Source organism: Triticum aestivum, chromosome 6B, assembly GCF_018294505.1.
Source record: "Triticum aestivum cultivar Chinese Spring chromosome 6B, IWGSC CS RefSeq v2.1, whole genome shotgun sequence".
Lineage (NCBI taxonomy): Eukaryota > Viridiplantae > Streptophyta > Magnoliopsida > Poales > Poaceae > Triticum > Triticum aestivum.
In genome coordinates, this window is record NC_057810.1 from 607,824,671 (window position 1) to 607,843,842 (window position 19,172).

The 19,172-nt window shown below is 43.8% G+C and overlaps 1 protein-coding gene across 1 annotated transcript; it reads right to left on the minus strand.

Moving 5' to 3' along the window:
• Positions 1-3,360: 3,360 nt before the first annotated feature.
• On the minus strand, positions 3,361-7,759 carry LOC123138274 (chaperone protein dnaJ 16). Its single transcript, XM_044558216.1, has 11 exons — positions 7,286-7,759; positions 6,714-6,837; positions 6,558-6,640; positions 6,364-6,475; positions 6,177-6,281; positions 5,563-5,613; positions 4,479-4,565; positions 4,288-4,396; positions 4,059-4,207; positions 3,924-3,977; positions 3,361-3,857 (listed from the first exon to the last, which is right to left on the minus strand). Exons 1-11 carry the CDS (start codon positions 7,450-7,452, stop codon positions 3,564-3,566), a joined length of 1,335 nt encoding a protein of 444 aa, XP_044414151.1. The 5' UTR covers positions 7,453-7,759; the 3' UTR covers positions 3,361-3,563.
• Between the last annotated feature and the right edge of the window lie 11,413 nt (positions 7,760-19,172).

Here is a 19,172-nt window from a genome sequence, read left to right on the forward strand (position 1 = left end):
ATATTCATTACCATCAATAATAGAATTGATAGTGTGTGTGATTTCCCTCTTTTTGCACAAATACTTAACTTGCATTTTGATATTGGCCACCCTTTGGTTACTACATACGTATCCAGATGACTGTAGCAAGTCTTTTTTTGGTGGAACTATAGGAAGTCTCTGTTTCCTAGCATTCTATCATTGTTGCTTTCATTTCCTCTAGAACAAGAGCACAAAGTATTTTATGAGATCTTTGGCTCTTCCTGCATGAAATTTGCCATGTAACTATGGTTCCTGAAAGTACAACATAAATTTGTTTATCTAGACTCGTATGATTTATTACTTGGACAAATAGTGTAAGCATATTGGCCTATGGCAATGTTGTTGCAGATTCCAGTGTTCGCATTTGCCACCTAGATTTCTCTTCTAGACGGTTTTAATAAGACCATCACATGGGTTAATTGGTCAGGAGGGGCCAACATCCTGCAAGATATGGTGCTGCAAAATGAATGTCGAGTTTGTCCAGCAGTTGAGTGTAGTACAATACCCTCGTCTGTTCATATCTTTTTTTTTTCTGTTGCGATGGTTGATCTCCTAATTATGTTGGTTAGTTGTAGTAAATTGCCATACTGCCCATACATGTGTTGTATCTAGAGCTTCAGATACCTATTATGATACATGTTGCTTGATTGATCAAGTCCATTGCTGGCTATCTTTTAATTTTACGATGCTTCTTGCATTATCTACTTTAGTGAGAAATTGTTATATGCAAAGAAACAAGCTTGAAGTTAATTTAGAACAGACATAAATACATCCAGTCCAATAGTCAATTAGTATAACACCGACAAGATTTGACTTGCTACTTTTGATTTTTGAGTCATCCATTAGTCCTATGTCGCTGACCCAGTGTAATTGCTTCTTAGGATCGGACTGCATTTTTCCTATCATGCTATCAATTGTTTCAGATGTGGTCTCTAGATGTGTGCTTCATCTTCTTACTGCATGAGACAGACGTCTTCCCATATTTATCTGAACGGACTAAGTTACACCAAAGATGTCTTATGACAATCCATCATCAGCGCTATGTGTATCTCGCTCTATCTTGCTGTCTATTTTTGATTTGACTTTAGTTGCCTCAGTGATCCAAAACCCTTAGGTGATTCATCCACGTTTGATATTATTTACGGAGTAGGAAATTTTGATACAAACAAGCGTATTTATTCAGTACATGTATGCATAATCCGTTTCCTGTCGTTTTAATACTCACATCACCTTTCAAAGGTGAAAAAGATATGTATCTTTAGTTCTTCACCAACAACCCATGGTTCTCCGGAGTCTGTACTGAAATGCCTTACAAAGAAGATAACAAAAGCTTACACAACTTCTCTGTAGTATGTAGCTTTTCCTTTTATCATTGTGTATTTGTAGATGATCTTTTTACAGCATTGTGCGCTAGATGATGATTATGAGCATTTTCAGTACAAGCTATGTGATGTGTTGAAGGTTGTACTCGTAGTAGCAGCATGATGATCCTTTTTCCCACCCTAAGTATATGATGATGGTTCATCTTGTTTCCCATATGTGCAAATGCAGTGGTGTATTCATGTTTCTTTTGGGTTGTTGCCTGGATTTTTACCTCGATTGTTACCGAGCTAACGAAGGAATTCCTTGGAATCTGCTGGTACTTGTGCCCATAGGTATAGATTGTGTAGTTCAAGAAGGTCGAGATAATATCAACTTCAGACGTTCTTATTATGTTGTTACTTGGTACGATTGTTGAGTATCAATGCATGTTGTTTCCAGAAGCATGTTTGACCTCTTTCCTGCTTGTGTTTAGTTTGGGGAGAGCTTGTAAGACTTGCAGGAACGGCCAAAGAAATCTTAAGATCTCAATAGTAAAGGATTTTTTTACTGTGTTTGTGATAAAAACATGTTCTAATCATTTCAAGGGAGTGTGCAGCACAGGACCTGTTTTCAGAGGGATGTACCATGTATGCAACATAAACATAATATGAAGATTTTACTTTCATCCTCGTAGTAACTATTGCATTTATATTTTTTTCTGTCCCTATGATTGGATGCAAAACTACAAGTATGCCAGCCGTGGGTCAATGTTTAAGGTTATTGTTGCCATTGGTTCACTGAGTGAAATTTCTGTTGCTTCTTTCCAACTTAGTACTCCCTGTTCCGAACGGATATAATACAATATTATTTACTACTGTATTGGGTGTTTTGTTTCAAAAGAAAATGAAAAACTTCCGTGAAACAACTCATTTGAGTATTTATCATAAGTTAAAATAGACGGGCGCATCAACACGCGCCATCAATGATCTAGTGCAAGGAATGACCCAACACTAATTGTGGCCAACCACTACTGAAGAAGTGCAACATTGCCTATGTCTACAACTAGGAGGCCTAGGTTGCTATGATCATCACTTTCCAAGGAGAAGAAAAACCAGAAAGTTTTGGTTAGCAACTAATGTTTGTGTGTTGTTTTGAAGTGTCATTTTGGAACATCAAACACATGCACCCTCTTATGGTGTGCGTACTTTTTTTATATCATGTCGTGATAGATTGCTAATTCGAATTATACTGGAGTTATTCGTTTTGTCCTATATTTCTGCTGATGTGCCACTCATCATCTGAGTAACCTATTTATTCCATGATACTTGTTACGTCTCATATTGTGTTGTTTTTACATGCTCGTGTGCTATATAAATCATGTACATCTTATAATGTTCATGTACATCTTATAATGTAAGGTGAAGCATAATGGTATTCGTTTGATCATAATTATGTTGTGATTCATTTTGATGCTTTGTGGGATAGGGTTATGTTGTTGTTGCAGACATTTGTTGTGTTTAGTTTAGTTTCAAAGGAATAACAAATAGTCGCACATCAACATAACTTGTCAAATTAGCCGAAACATAACCCAGTTCAACATCATATGTAATGATCCATCTTGACAAACTCACAATGTTATGCTAGCTAGCATTAACGATCAAATATGTGACACTCGAATTAAATGTTATGCACAATAAAATTTGAACAAATCCATAAGACAATTAGGACACATGATATTGCACAATATTATAGAGCTAATGCAGAACAAGCTCGCCAATTTTTGGGTTACTGTTTATTCCATGTAGCAAGTATTATTGGTTGGCAGCCAGTACTTTTTAGCTTTTCTCAAGCTATATTGTCAACTTAAAACCGGGACCCTACTTGAGAAAGTTGTTTATTCAGCGGATCAGACCGTTCATGCTGGCCTCCCTCCAGGCAGGACAGATGACCGAAGCCCGCCCCAAATCAAAAGGGTTGGGGGCAAGATTATATAAGTGCAAATGTCGCGCCTTCGGCACGACTGCATGAGACCAGAAGTGCAAATAAGAGTTTTCAGGGCTAGCTGAGTACTTCAGTACAAAAAATACCATTTTCTTTACAACATTTCCGAAATCTACCAAGATTCCTGACTTTCCAGGAAACCAACCGGTACAGCGCAGGGAGAAAAGATATGAGAAGGCGAATACTGCAAGCGGAATCATCGACACAAAATAATACATTCAGACGATACAATACATCTCTCAGCAGGGTCTTCTTTTGTCCACTTTCAAATGATGGATGTTGAACCATCTCTTCCTGCGAAGCCGCTCTTTAGGTTTCTTTTCTTTTTTATTAGGGCCCTCTTCATCGCTCGCTGATGCCTCCATCGTCGTCGGACTCTTAGATTTCTTCTCTTTTCTTACACTTTGGTCACCATCACTTTTGGACCCTTTAGAGGATGTTTTCCCTTTGCTGTCACTGGAACTCCGCTTTAGAGTTGGGCTGTTGGTGTAGGATGCATGAATGGCATTCCTTTCGTTGAGAAGCTCATCGATCTATACAAGAACATGATGTGAGAACAAGGCAAGGAACAGAAATAGATGTTCCACGAATACACGTACCGTTTGCATTTCTTGAGCATATCTGCTGGTCATCTCAGTGAACTTTGCTAAAACCTGCCAATTCCAACTCTTAACAATGATGTGTTTTCACTTAAAAGGCTGTTTCCGTGAGAATCTGCAAAGGTGAGGGCATACCTCTCTATACTCCGACTCAAATTTAGACAGCTCGGACCGTTTTGCAAGTATCTTTGCCTCCACGCTTCGTAGCTTCTCCTTTTCGGTGGAAAACGGTTCAGCACATACAACCTCTAAGGTATAGGTTGCACTTTTGAAGAAATTATCACCTAATAGAGCAAATGCTTTATATAAGTCTATACATGTTTGCCATGGATAATTTTACAGGAAGTAACATAAAGTGGCATACCATAAACGGCAAAATAATGGGTCCCTTCTTTCAGTTCATTAACTTCGCATGGTTGAAAACCATCCAATCTCTTAAAGAATGCACTATCGGGATCTTTTGCAGCAGCAGCCTGGAAATAATTGGATCTTATAAAGAAGCAACCCAACAAAGAAACAAAAGGATAGACAACAAGACACTATGTGTATACTCACTGAATTATTATGTTCAAAACGGTACACGGGAAAGCCAAGAAAGAACATCCCAGCAGAAGTAACTTTCCCTGTCTTTGCACTATCTTCCTGCAACAGACTGGTAGATATCAGCTGACATAATGCTCAAAGCCTCAAAAACTAGCGCACTGAAAATTATAAAATGGACTAACACAATCATACTTCCAAGGCATTACATTATATGCAATTCAAATTTGACCACACAAAATTGGTACTACTTCAATCACACTAGAAGATCTGGTTAGGCCCGAGAAAGCAACATGTGCGTGAATACCTGGATTTAACCAAGCTTCTGGATGGGGGGTAGGATCACAAGAAGACTTTGTTAAGGTTTAGGCCATTCACAGAATGCAGCTTCCCGGTAAGATTATGCAGAAAGCAGTTTCTAGCTGGTGTCCCTACGGGCATACAGTCCATATCTAAACCTGAGATGATGCTGGTGAACATATCTGACATTTACATTAATTAGCAAAATGCAATATTTTAAGTTCCCCAATTATACCGATGTGAGGGAAGTTCCAACCATATCAACAAAGTAGAGATTCTGGGCTTCACAAGCTCCAATAATTACAATGCAATTGCAAGCTAATGTTCAAAAATTCACATAAGGAAACATTAACACAAGGAGGGTTGTAATGAAACATAGTTTGTATGCAATAAATACATATTACAGAGAAACATGGAATAATGCACCGACACCCATGATTAGAATGTCTTCTGGACTATTTGACACACCCTTTTCAGTAAGAAGCAGAGATTTTGGAAAGATAAAAAGCTGATGGCAAGAAACAAATCATGCATTTTCACAATTCATGCTTGGTAGGTGACAAACTAGTTACAAACAGAAGCAATGTTCTTATGCGGTAAGGCATCCTAAAGCGAGCACCCACCACCTTAACACCTAAGCGATAACTAAGTGCCTAAGGCGGGCAAAATTGTGAGGAGCTGCCAGCATGCTTTCCCGCCTAAGCGTCCAAGGCAGGACGCCTTAAAAATAATGAATAGAAGCAAATGCTGGAAATTATGTTTGTTTGGACAAAAAAAATGATAAGCCAGATAAACATACCTGTAAAGCAAGGCTTAACCCACCGTTTTCTTCAGGTTCAAAATAGAGCAACTGAAAGGGAAAAAGACCTCCTTAGAAATAAGAACTTGTTCATGGGAGGAAACCTGAAAATTTGCCAAACTTACAGTGCAATAATACAAAATACTATGTACTGTGTACTTGATTATTTTAAATGTGATTATTCAATGCCATGATAATCTCAAGAGAAACGACCAGTTATATGTCTTGTTGAGATGGTGCACATATCAGCAGGCGGAGCTACCACGAAAAAACTGGGCGGGCCAGATAGTACAAACTGTGCTACCATATTAAAATCAGTACATTATTGTAGGCTGGACTTCATGTAAAACATTTTTTGCTTTAACCCTGGGCGGGCCATGGGCCTTTTGGCCTTGGTGTGGCTCTGCCAGTGCATATCAGTATATCACCACAAATTTCTTAACACTCAGAGTGCAAAAGTTAACCAGAAAAGAACAGATAAGCTAGTTTACTTATCCAAGTGCAACAATACAAGTAACAGATGGCGAAGCTTCTCAACCAAAGTAATGTAATGGAGTAGTTAAGTTATCAAATGAACATGTCAGATAGATGCTAACGACGAGTTTGCAACTAACCTTGAATTTACTTTTAGCAGTCGAACAAACTCTACACACTAACCCCAATTTGGCTTCTTCTTCCGTTATGTCCACTGAATAAAAATGAGCTGATTGTTTTTCCACCTGCCAATGTGTTCAATCCAAAATATTACTCACTCGACAAAAATAATGCATGGAGATGAAACGAAGGCGGGTAGTTGCCAACCTTCCTGCATATGGATTTGCCCAGATGAAGCTGAGCAATCTCCACCGAGCCATTCAATGCCTCCTCTAAAACTGTTGCCGAAACTGTGGTTTTGATTGGTACTCCTAGCTTGCTGCACAAACACAACTATCACTACATAACCCCATAACCAGACAAATATTAGAGAATAAAACAGCGTATCCTGAACAAGTCACCTAAACAGAGCAGCAAACATTGTATTTACAGTGTTGAGACTTGATAGGTCCAGCTCTAGTTCGTGACTATCTGCTTCGATGGCCTGCATGGCAACAGAAGCATTAGTCACATGAGAAACAAGCAACACAAACTACTCAAATCAAGCCATATATCACCTCGAATCCAGAGGAATCATACTGCCGCCTTTTATCAGGATCTGAGAGGATGTTGTAAGAGAATGTGGCTTCTTGGAACTTCTCAGAGGCAACGGGGTCGTCTGCATTCTTATCTGGATGGTACCTTCAGGGCAAGCATTAACAGAAAATTACTCAAGCCGCTGCATTATTGCCCTTCGTCAAACTATTACTCCCTCCGTTCGGAATTACTTGTCGCAGAAATGGATGTATCTAGACGTATTTTAGTTCTAGATACATCCATTTTCGAGACAAGTAATTCCGAACGGAGGGAGTACTACTCAACAAGCTAGCTGAGAGCTACTGAATTATAAAGACATCCTGGTCTGGTCTTAACAAGCGATTAAAAAAGGTCCCACGAAGTTGTGTGTCTGTCGTTGCGCAAAGCGGCAAAATTATCAAAAATTAGCTAATGTTCCCATAGCAGGAGAAAAATTTACATGAAATACGCTACACTCGGTAGAAATTTTAGCAGTTAGTATCATCCTGGCTAGCTGGCTGACTCGTGAGGAGCGCAACAAGAGCGCGAGGCCAAATCCTCGAGCTTGACTTACTTGAGGGCCATGCGGCGGAAGGCGCTCTTGATCTCCTGCTCCGTGGCATTGCGCCCCACCCCCAGCACCTCGTACGGGTCCCTCCTCTGCGCCGCGGCGCCGGCCGCCGACGCGGCCGAGTCCCCCTTGTTCTCCGACTTGAACGACCCAAATTTGCGGCCCGCCATAGACGCCGACTCCACACCCTACGAGCAGGGAAACCCTAACCCCGGACCCACACGGCAGCAGCAGCAGCTCGCTCAGATCTTACAGCAGCGGCGGCGGCGGCGGCGGCGAGGAGCGCGCGCGCCGACCACCAGCCGCGGCCTTCGGCTGCGGCGACGGCGGCAGGATAGAGCGCCGGAGGTTTAGGCCCTAGGGATTTCGCCGGCGGCGGGGGCTGGCCAGCTTCAGCAGCTGCTAATTTGGGACGGTGGCGAGTCGAGGAGCGGAGAAGGGATGGCGACGAAGCGAGGGCGAGGAGGGAGAGGCGATAGGGAGGGGCGAGGACGAATTATTTAGGGGCCGGCATGCGGGGCCCGTCGGGCAGTGGGCCGCCTTGCCTCGTCGGACCGGGGCCTTGCCGGCCGGGTTGTCGTGTCCCGGTCTTCGGTCGCGCTCCGGGTCCAGCCGTTGCCGAGTCCCGCGGAGCCGATTTGAATGGCTCGACGGGCCCGCGCACGGTGGGGCACACGTGTAAGTGACGGGGTTAGGCACCCCAAAGGTGCAGGGTCTGTTTGTGACCGGTGCGGTTGTGCGTCCGGTGACCCGTGTGAGCTCATGCATCAGATCAGCTGATGCAGACTTTCGAAAAACATTAAATCGTTTGACTTTTCACTTTCATTCACCCCCGAGGAAAAGTATCGGATACCTTGGGAAACATCACATCCAAAAACAGCCTAAAAGAAAATTATTATAAACCTTGGGAAATTTAAGTTTGATTAAATTGCACGGAGCGTTCTTTTTTCCTATGCCACATCTAGGGTGTACACCTCCCATCTAAGCAACACCGGTGAGCCCGTGGATTCGCCTTCCTTTTGATTGTCGCTTCGGCGTCCGGTGACGGGGAGCAGAATTCTGGTGCCTCGGTGGTTAGTAGTTTAGGTTAGTCCTCACAGGGCAGCATTCTGGCGGATGGCGACGCTTCTTGTCCGAGTTGGTCTTCCAGGATCCGATCCTTCATGACTTCGTCCGTCTGGATGGAATCGACAGAGCTCCGACGCGGATTTCTTTCGTCTCTTTGGGGCGGTGAGGTTAGGGTTTTACATCGTGCGTGTGCGACGACCAAATCTGGGAGGGTTCAACGACGATGATTATGGCTACAGGACGTTGGTCCGTAAGGACACGTGCTCTGACAGGAAAGCGATGACAACAACGCGTCGACGGCTTGTTCAGGCGGCGGTAACGGTCGTTCAGTTGTCTAAGGGCCTGTTCGGTAGCTCGCCAGCTCCCAGCTTCCATGAATCCACGAGGGAAGCTGGCCCGAACGGCCCAGCTTCAGGAAGCTGGCTTCCCAGATCGAAGCAGCATCGACGTACAAAAAACTTGGAGCCGCAGTTTTGTCGATCCCAGAAGCTAGATTCCTCGAGTTGGCATTATTAACGATCGGATGCCACCGTGAAGTGCCTCACGTACCGGTTCGTTATGTTTCCCTCCGATCTGGGCCAAGCCCATCCTCTCTCCTCCTGTTTCACACTGATCCTACCTGTTGAGCCGACTGGGCTCCAGCCCGCCCAGGCAAGCCGGCCTGCTAGCGCGACGAGAAGCTGAAGTGATCGAGACGAACGATTTTCCCTCGATCCCGATTCGTGAAGAAGATGGCGATCGAAAACAGAAGCTGGATTTGAGGATTTCCTGGAGCCAGCGAGTTGACGAACAGGTCCTAAGGACCTCGATATAATTTTTATTATGTTTGGATACTTTGTACTTGTTATGATTTTTCTAAAATAGATTCAGGTGTTTTTTCGCAAAAAAGGAAATAAATGATAGCTCAAAATTTGAGTCATATACAATGACACGACGAGATGGAAAATAAAGGATTGCTTGCAGGCGTACTGCAGCAGCTCATTTGGCTTGATACCATGCCCAACACTACAAGCAAAGGGCATATCCGATCATGCCATCATGCAAGATAGCTAAAAAGCGGTTACCTCCAGAAGAAAGGACAAGCAAATCCCGAGCTTTCCTCGCGGCTGTTACGGCAAATACGATACTGCTACATAAACAACAAGGCTCTCCTACGTAATTAGCTACGTAGACAGGCTCACAACGGCTTGTCGATGCAAACGCATGAGACGACACGGCGATCAAGAGGGCCAACTGTTGCAGGGTGTACACAGGAGGATCCAATCCGAGGTCCCACCGCCTACCTGTGGAAATTGTCTGATTGCAACCAGATGGATTGATCGGAGTATCGGACACCAGATCGCGAATGATTGACCTCCGCCTGGGCCACGACCAGCGAGGTGGTGATTTGATTTGCACTTGGTGTTTGAACTTTGGCACCGTAGGACATCTCGGTCGCAGCACCGGCCCGGCCTCTCTGTACAAGAAAGACAAGGCCGTTGGGAATCGCCGGGTGGTGCGGGCTACGGCTAAGTGCCGGAAGAGGGAAGAAGGAACGATGGGCATTTGGTAAGGAAAAGTCTTAGTTCAACCGGGCTGAAAACCACCGTTGCGTCGGCCGGTCTAGCTGCCATCCGATCTAACTTGATCGCGCGGTGTAGAAGTGCTCTCTAGATTCCTCTACAGCCAACTAGTCCTTATCCTCTCATTAAGCTTTGCATCCTCAATCTCTATGGCGTGTCCGTGTCGGTAAGTAGCCAACCTCTGTCACTTCACTTTCCTGCAACTTAACCCGTGTTTCAGAAGCGTTTCCGCAACTCAGCCCCTGTTGCAAACCGCATTGTCGCCGAGCTTTTCTGGAGGAGATGCGTGTGTGGGTGTTCGAGGGTGGATCTTCAAAGTTTCTGCAACATGGTAGTTGTTTCTACAACGCAGCCGTTGTTTCAGGAATTGTTTCTGCCACACGATCGTTGTTTCAGGATTGTTTCTGCAATGCGGCCGTTGTTTCTGCAACTGGTTTGTTGTTCGGATGGTTGCTTTGTAATACAAAGCGGGAGAAACCCTTTTTCTCAACGCGGTCGTTGTTTCAGGAATTGTTTCTGCAATCTTCAAATTTTTGCAACATGGTATTTGTTTCTGCAACGCAGCCGTTGTTTCAGGAATTGCTTCTGCAACGCGGCCGTTGTTTCAGGAATTATTTCTGCAACGCGATCGTTGTTTCAGGATTGTTTCTGCAATGCGGCCGTTGTTTCTGCAACTGGTTTGTTGTTTCAGGAATTAGTGTGTCGGGAAGGCGACGAGCCGCGTGCGAGGAGTTAGATCGGATGGCTCGTGCGCGGAGATCCGACGACGATCGAGGTGGTGGATGTTTACTAGACGTCTACCGGTAGACGCGTATCGCTCCTAGGGAAAAAGCTTACCTTCAGCCGGCTGATCTCTCGCGCGCGTCCGACGTCTCTGTGTCCATCGGATAGTCTTTTGATCAGACGGACAAGAGCACCCGCACCCATGCCACGTTTCTGCAGCTGAACTATTCGAGCGTTTTGTTTCAGAAACGACTTTTGCAACTAACTAGTTGTTTCAAAGCAAGGAGGTGTGTCTAGATCTCGCAGTGGGAGGGCGACGGCGGGAGGTCGACGGCAGATAGGCGACCGCAGCAGACCAGTCGCGCTGGCGACTGGATCCGCGCCTGCTGACGTCTACTCAGGCAGGTATGCATCCTTTCCCCACTCGATCATAGGTTTTTCCCCCATTTCCTGTAGTGACGAATCGATGGATGCGGTGGTAGGGCGGTGACTGGTTGGTGCTCCCCCTGCGGTGGTAGGGGGTGGTGGTGGTGCCCCATCGCGGTGGCGATTTTTGTGCTCTGCCATGTGTTTTGTTGTTGTACTCCCCGGCTTTGGTAGTGGTGCTCCGCGGCTGTGGTAGGAGGAGGTGTGGTAGTTTGTACTAGGAGAGGAGGTCGTCGGTGTAATAGGAAGAGGTGGTCGCCGGCATAGTAGGAGACGAGGTAGTCGTCGGTGTTGCAGAGTTCATTTTTTGTTTCTGAAATTTATGCAGCTCATAACATTGCTGTACCTTCTTCCGCCGCATAGCAATGCCTGATTTATGTAGTTGACTTTTGTGTGTATACCTCCATGTTTATCTGAATTTTTGGTACTGGATTGCCTGTAGCATCATAGATTAGCATATGTGTTCCAGAAATGTTAGTGGATTGCCTGTAGCATCATGTTTGGTATTGAATTTCAGAAATGACAGAACCATTTTTGTTGTAAATAATGTTCAGCATATGTCTATCATTCAGGGTTTTGTAACATTTTGTAGCATCATTTTAAATCATTGTTTGAGTTACATTATTTCGGCCATTGTCTATGAAGAACAACATGGGTGAGAGTTGTGAGAGCTTGCTGGTGTTGCATTTGTTTGAGTTCATTATAGTTTATTTGTTTTCAAATGGACGCATGAGCAGTGGGAGCTGCAGGATTAAAGTTGTACTTGGTTTTCCTGGAGCTCGTAGCTCTTTTATCTGAATTTTGTAGTGGATTGCCTGTTGCTTCATGATTTTATTCTTCTGAACTTTTGTACTTGCTTTCCTGTAGCTTCATAGCTTTTTATGTGGCAACTACTAGGATATATGCATGCTCATAGCCTCCTTTTTGAATATATATGAATGTTCATAGCTTACTCTTTGTTTTTGTTTCGCAGCATGCCCATCTACCAAACTCGATGGTCAGCAAAGCGGCTGTGCGACATAGCCAATTCCATCCAAGGGAAGAAAAGAGATGTACTAAGCAAGTCTAGCTTTGGGGATTTGTTGCACATCTCTCCTTTGCTTCCTCTCCCAGAAGGGCTTGTCAATTTCATAGTTATGAGGATTGACACTAAGAAGCGTCTGCTCAAGTATGTTTCTTTTCAGTACCTTATTTAAACCATGTCTTTTTTTGTTTTCTATCTATTGGATAGCACTTTTCTTTCTTCGCGGCATCTACTGATTTTCTACTTTTTATATGTTTTTACCCGGGATTAATGATCGCAAGAAAATACACTTCACAAAAGAGATGGTTAAGAAGGTTTTCAATGTTCCATCTGGTAGCAGGCTGGTAGAATTCGGCAAGAGGGGCAAAGCAGATTTCTGAGATGTGTATTTGGATGGTGATAGGGCTCTAATAGCCACTACAATAGTTGTTCTATCAAAAGCGGATGGCGACGATGACGAGACCATAGATAGGTCATGGGTTTTGCTTTGCCTATCATTGGTCCTAGCTCCTGGGACAGGAAACATGGTGCCTATAGAATATCTCCACACGTTACAAGACATGAGTAGTGTTGTGTTGGGGAACGTAGCAACAAATTCAAAATTTTCTACGCATCACCAAGATCAATCTATGGAGAGACTAGCAACGAGAGAGAGAGGGAGTGCATCTGCATACCCTTGAAGATCGCTAAGCGGAAGCGTTACAAGAACGCGGTCGATGGAGTCGTTCACGAAGCGATTTAGATCGCGGCCGAATCCGATCTAAGCACCGAACAATGGTGCCTCCGCGTTCAACACACGTACAGCCCGGGGACATCTCCTCCTTCTTGATCCAGCAAGGGGAGAGGAGAAGTTGAGGGAGAACTTCGACAGCACGACGGCAAGGTGGTGATGGAGCTCATGGTTCTCCGGCAGGGCTTCGCCAAGCACTACGGAGGAGGAGGTGTTGGAGGAGGGAGAGGGCTGCGCCAGGGGAAGGGTGCGGCTGCCCTCTCTCTCCCTCACTATATATAGGGGGAAGGGAGGAGGGGGAGGAGCCCTAGGGTTCCCTAGGGGAGGGGCGGCGGCCACAGGGGAAACCCTAGATGGGTTTGGGCGCCCCCACCCCCTAGGAAACTTGCCCCCAAGCCGGGAGGGGCGGCTGCCCTAGGGGTGGCGCCCCCACCTCTCCTGGTTACGTGAGATGGGGTGGGAGGGGCGCTCATCCCCTTAGTGGGCTGATGTGCCCTCTCCCCTTGGCCCATAAGGCCCCACAACGCTTGCTGGGGCCTTTGAAACCCCTTTCGGACACGCTGGTCATCACCTGGTACGCCCGGAACAATTCCGAACTCTAATACCCTTCGTCCAATATACCGATCTTCACCTCCGAACCATTCTGGAGCTCCTCGTCATGTCCGGGATCTCATCTGGGACTCCGAACAACCTTCGGTAACCACATACTATTTCCCATAACAACTCTAGCGTCACCGAACCTTAAGTTTGTAGACCCTACGGGTTCGGGAACCATGCAGACATGACCGATACGTTCTCCCGTCAATAACCAATAGCGGGATCTGGATACCCATGTTGGCTCCCATATGTTCCACGATGATCTCATCGGATGAACCACGATGTCAAGGATTCAAGCAATCCCGTATGCAATTCCCTTTGTCAATCGGTATGTTACTTGCCCGAGATTCGATCGTCGGTATCCCAATACCTCGTTCAATCTCGTTACCGGCAAGTCACTTTACTCGTTCCGTAATGCATGATCCCGTGACTAACTACTTAGTCACATTGAGCTCATTATGATGATGCATTATCGAGTGGGCCCAGAGATACCTCTCCGTCTTACGGAGTGACAAATCCCAGTCTCGATTCGTGCCAACCCAACAGACACTTTCGGAGATACCCGTAGTGCACCTTTATAGCCACCCAGTTACGTTGTGATGTTTGGCACACCCAAAGCATTCCTACGGTATCCGGGAGTTGCACAATCTCATGGTCTAAGGAAATGATACTTGACATTAGAAAAGCTTTAGCAAACGAACTACACGATCTTGTGCTATGCTTAGGATTGGGTCTTGTCCATCACATCATTCTCCTAATGATGTGATCCCGTTATCAATGACATCCAATGTCCATGGTCAGAAAACCATGACCATCTGTTGATCAACGAGCTAGTCAACTAGAGGCTCACTAGGGACATGTTGTGGTCTATGTATTCACACATGTATTGCGGTTTCCGGTCAATACAATTATAGCATGAATAATAGACAATTATCATGAACAAGGAAATACAATAATAACCATTTTATTATTGCCTCTAGGGCATATTTCCAACAGTCTCCCACTTGCACTAGAGTCAATAATCTAGTTCACATCACTATGTGATTGTAATGAATCAACACCCATGGGGTTTGATCATATCTCGCTTGTGAGAGAGGTTATTAGTCAACGGATCTGAACCTTTCAGATCCGTGTGTGCTTTGCAAATCTCTATGTCATCTCCTAGATGCAGCTACCACGCTCTATTTGGAGCTATTCCAAATAACTGTTCTACTATACGAATCCGGTTTACTACTCAGAATAATCCGGATTAGTGTCAAAGTTTGCATCGGCGTAACCCTTTACGACGAACTCTTTTACCACCTCCATAATCGAGAAAATTCCTTAGTCCACTAGTTACTAAGGATAAGTTTGACCGCTGTCCTGTGATCTATTCCTGGATCACTCTTGTACCCCTTGACTGACTCATGGCAAGGCACACTTCAGGTGCGGTACACAGCATAGCATACTATAGAGCCTACGTCTGAAGCATAGGGGACGACCTTCGTCCTTTCTCTCTCTTCTGTCGTGGTCATGTCTTGAGTCTTACTCAATATTCACACCTTATAACACAGCCAAGAACTCCTTCTTTGCCGATCTATTTTGAACTCCTTCAAAATCTTGTCACGGTATGTATTTATTTGAAAGTACTATTAAGCGTTTTTGATCTATCCTTATAGATCTTGATGCTCAATGTTCAAGTAGCTTAATCCAGGTTTTCCATTGAAAAACACTTTTCAAATAACCCTATATGTTGTCCAGAAATTCTACATCATTTCTGATCAACAATATGTTAATAACATATACTCATCAGAAATTCTATAGTGCTCCCACTCACTTCTTTGGAAATACAAGTTTCTCATAAACTTTGTATAAACCCAAAATCTTTGATTATCTCATCAAAGCGTATATTCCAACTCCGAGATGCTTACTCCAGTCCTTAGAAGGATTGCTGGAGCTTTGCATACTTGTTAGCATCTTTTAGGATTGACAAAACCTTTTGGTTGTATCACATACAACCTTTCCTCAAGAATATCATCGAGGAAACAATGTTTTGACATCCTATCTGCAAGATTTCATAAATCATGCAGTAACTGCTAATATAATTCTAACAGACTCTTTAGCATCGCTACGAGTGAGAAAGTCTCATCGCAGTCAACTCCTTGAACTTGTCGGAAAACATCTTAACGACAAGTCGAGCTTTCTTAATGGTGACACTTACCATCATTGTCCGTCTTCCTTTTAAAATCCATCTGTACTCAACAGCCTTACGACCATCGAGTAGTTCTCCAAAGTCTACACTTTGTTTTCATACATGGATCCTCTCTCGGATTTTATGGCCTCGAGCCATTCATCGGAATCCGGGCCCACCATCGCTTCTCCATAGCTCGTAGGTTCATTGTTGTCTAGCAACATGACCTCCAAGACAGGATTACCGTACCACTCCGAAGCAGTACGCGTCCTTGTCGACCTACGAGGTTCGGTAGTGACTTGATCCGAAGTTTCATGATCACTATCATCAGCTTCCACTTCAATTGGTGTAGGTGCCACAGGAACAACTTCCCGTGCCCTGCTACACACTAGTTGAAGTGATGGTTCAACAACCTCATCAAGTCTCCACCATCCTCCCACTCAATTCTTTCAAGAGAAACCTTTCCTCGAGAAAGGACCCGTTTCTAGAAACAATCACTTTTGCTTCCGGATCTGAAATAGGAGGTATACCCAACTGTTTTGGGTGTCCTATGAAGATGTATTTATCCGCTTTGGGTCCGAGCTTATCAGGATGAAACCTTTTTCACATAAGCGTCGCAGCCCCAAACTTTCAAGAAATGACAGCTTAGGTTTCTCTAAACCATAGTTCATACGGTGTCATCTCAACGGAATTACATGGTGCCCTATTTAAATTGAATGCGGTTGTCTCTAATGCCTAACCCATGAACGATAGTGGTAATTCGATAAGAGACATCATGGTATGCCCCATATCCAATAGGGTGCATCTATGATGTTCGGACACACCATCACACTATGGTGTTCCAGGCGGTGTTAGTTATGAAACAATTTCCACAATGTCTTAATTGTGTACCAAACTCGCAACTCAGATATTCATCTCTATGATCATATCATAGACATTTTATCCTCTTGTCACGACGATCTTCAACTTCACTCTGAAATTACTTGAACCTTTCAATAATTCAGACTTGTGTTTCATCAAGTAAATATACTCAGCATCTACTCAAATCATCTGTGAAGTAAGAACATAACGATATCCACTGCGTGCCTCAGCACTCATTGGACTGCACACATCAAAATGTATTACTTCCAACAAGTTGCTTTCTTGTTCCATCTTACTGAAAACGAGGCTTTTCAGTCATCTTGCCCATGTGGTATGATTTGCATGTCTCAAGTGATTCAAAATCAAGTGAGTCCAAACGATCCATCTGCATGGAGTTTCTTCATGCGTACATACCAATAGACATGGTTCGCATGTCTCAATCTTTTCAAAAACGAGTGAGTCCAAAGATCCATCAAACATGGAGCTTCTTCATGCGTTTTATACCAATATGACTCAAATGGCAGTGACACAAGTATGTGGTACTATCATTACTATCTTATATATTTTGGCATGAATATGTGTATCACTACGATCGAGATTCAATAAACCATTCATTTTAGGTGCAAGACCAATGAAGGTATTATTCAAATAAACAGAGTAACCATTATTCTCCTTAAACGAATAACCGTATTGCGATAGACATAATCCAATCATGACTATGCTCAACGCAAACACCAAATAACAATTATTTAGGTTTAACACCGATCCCGATGGTAGAGGGAGCATGCGATGTTTGATCACATCAACCTTGGAAATACTTCCAACACATATCGTCACCTCGCCTTTAGCTAGTCTTGGTTTATTCCGTAGCCTTTTATTTCGAGTTACTAACACTTAGCAACCGAACCGGTATCTATTACCGTGGTGCTACTAGGAGTACTAGTAAAGTACACATTAATATAATGTATATCCAATATACTTCTGTCGACCTTGCCTGCCTTCTTATCTACCAAGTATCTAGGGTAATTCTGCTCCAGTGACCGTTCCCCTTATTACAGAAGCACTTAGTCTCGGGTTTGGGTTCAACCTTGGGTTTCTTCACTAGAGCAGCAACTGATTTGTCGTTTCATGAAGTATCCCTTCTTGCCCTTGCCCTTCTTGAAACTAGTGGTTTCACTAACCATCAACAATTGATGCTCCTTCTTGATTTCTACTTTCGCGGTGTCAAACATTGCGAATAGCTCAAGGATCATCATATCTATCCCTAATATGTTATAGTTCATCACGAAGCTCTAGTAGCTTTGTGGCAGTGACTTTGGAGAACCATCACTATCTCATCTGGAAGATAACTCCCACTTGATTCAAGCGATTGTAGTACTCAGACAATCTGAGCACATGCTCAACGATTGAACTTTTCTCCCTTAGTTTGCAGGCTTTAGAAGCTTGTCAGAGGTCTCACACCTCTTGACATGGGCACGAGCCTGAAATCCCAATTTCAGCCCTTGGAACATCTCATATGTTCCGCGACGTTTCTAAAATGTCTTCAACGCCTCAATTCTAAACCGTTTAACATTACTGAACTATCACGTAGTCATCAAAACGTGTATGTCAGATGTTCGCAACATCCGCACACGACGTTCGAGGTTCAGCACATCGAGCGGTGCATTAAGGACGTAAGCCTTCTGCGCAGCAATGAGGACAATCCTCAGTATATGGACCTAGTCTGCATAATTGCTACTGTCAACTTTCAACTAAATTTTCTCTAGGAACATATCTTAAACAATAGAACTAAAGCATAAGCTACGACATTATTTGCAAAGACCTTTTGACTATGTTCATGATAATTAAGTTCATCTAATCACATTATTTGATGAACTCCCACTCAGATAGACATCCCTCTAGTCATCTAAGTGATACATGATCCTAGTCAACTAGGCCGTGTCCGATCATCACGTGAGACGGACTAGTCATCATCGATGAACATCTTCATGTTGATCGTATCTACTATACGACTCATGTTTGACCTTTCGGTCTCTTGTGTTCCGAGGCCATGTCTGTACATGCTAGGCTCGTCAAGTGAACCTAAGTGTTTCGTGTGTGTAAATCTGGCTTACACCCGTTGTATGTGAAGGTTAGAATCTATCACACCCGATCATCACGTGGTGCTTCGAAGCAATGATCTTTCGCAACGGTGCACAGTTAGGGGGAACACTTTCTTGAAATTATTATGAGGGATCATCTTATTTACTACCGTCGTTCTAAGCAAATAAGATGCATAAACATGATAAACATCACATGCAATCAAATAGTGATATGATATGGCCAATATCATTTTGCTCCTTTTGATCTCCATCTTCGGGGCTCCATGATCATCATCGTCAACGGCATGACACCATGATCTCCATCATCGTGTCTCCATGAAGTTGTCTCGCCAACTATCATTTCTACTACTATGGCTAACGGTTTAGCAATGAAGTAAAGTAATTACATGGCGTTATTCAGTGACACGCAGGTCATACAATAAATAAAGACAACTCCTATGGCTCCTGCCGGTTGTCATACTCATCGACATGCAAGTCGTGATTCCTATTACAAGAATATGATCAATCTCATACATCACATATATTTCATCCATCACATCCTTTTTGGCCATATCACATCACACGACATATGCTGCAAAAACAAGTTAGACGTCCTCTAATTTGTTGTTGCAAGTTTTTACGTGGCTG

What these genes read in the sequence shown, in the direction of transcription:
- LOC123138274 (XM_044558216.1), bottom strand. Translation starts at nt 7,452, where the DNA reads ATGGCGGGCCGCAAATTTGGGTCGTTCAAGTCGGAGAACAAGGGGGAC. An exon ending in TTCCGCCGCATGGCCCTCAA is followed by an intron (nt 6,838 to 7,285) that starts GTAAGTCAAGCT and finishes CTTGCCCTGAAG; the next exon opens with GTACCATCCAGATAAGAATG. An exon ending in TTGAGTCGGAGTATAGAGAG is followed by an intron (nt 3,978 to 4,058) that starts GTATGCCCTCAC and finishes TGGAATTGGCAG; the next exon opens with GTTTTAGCAAAGTTCACTGA.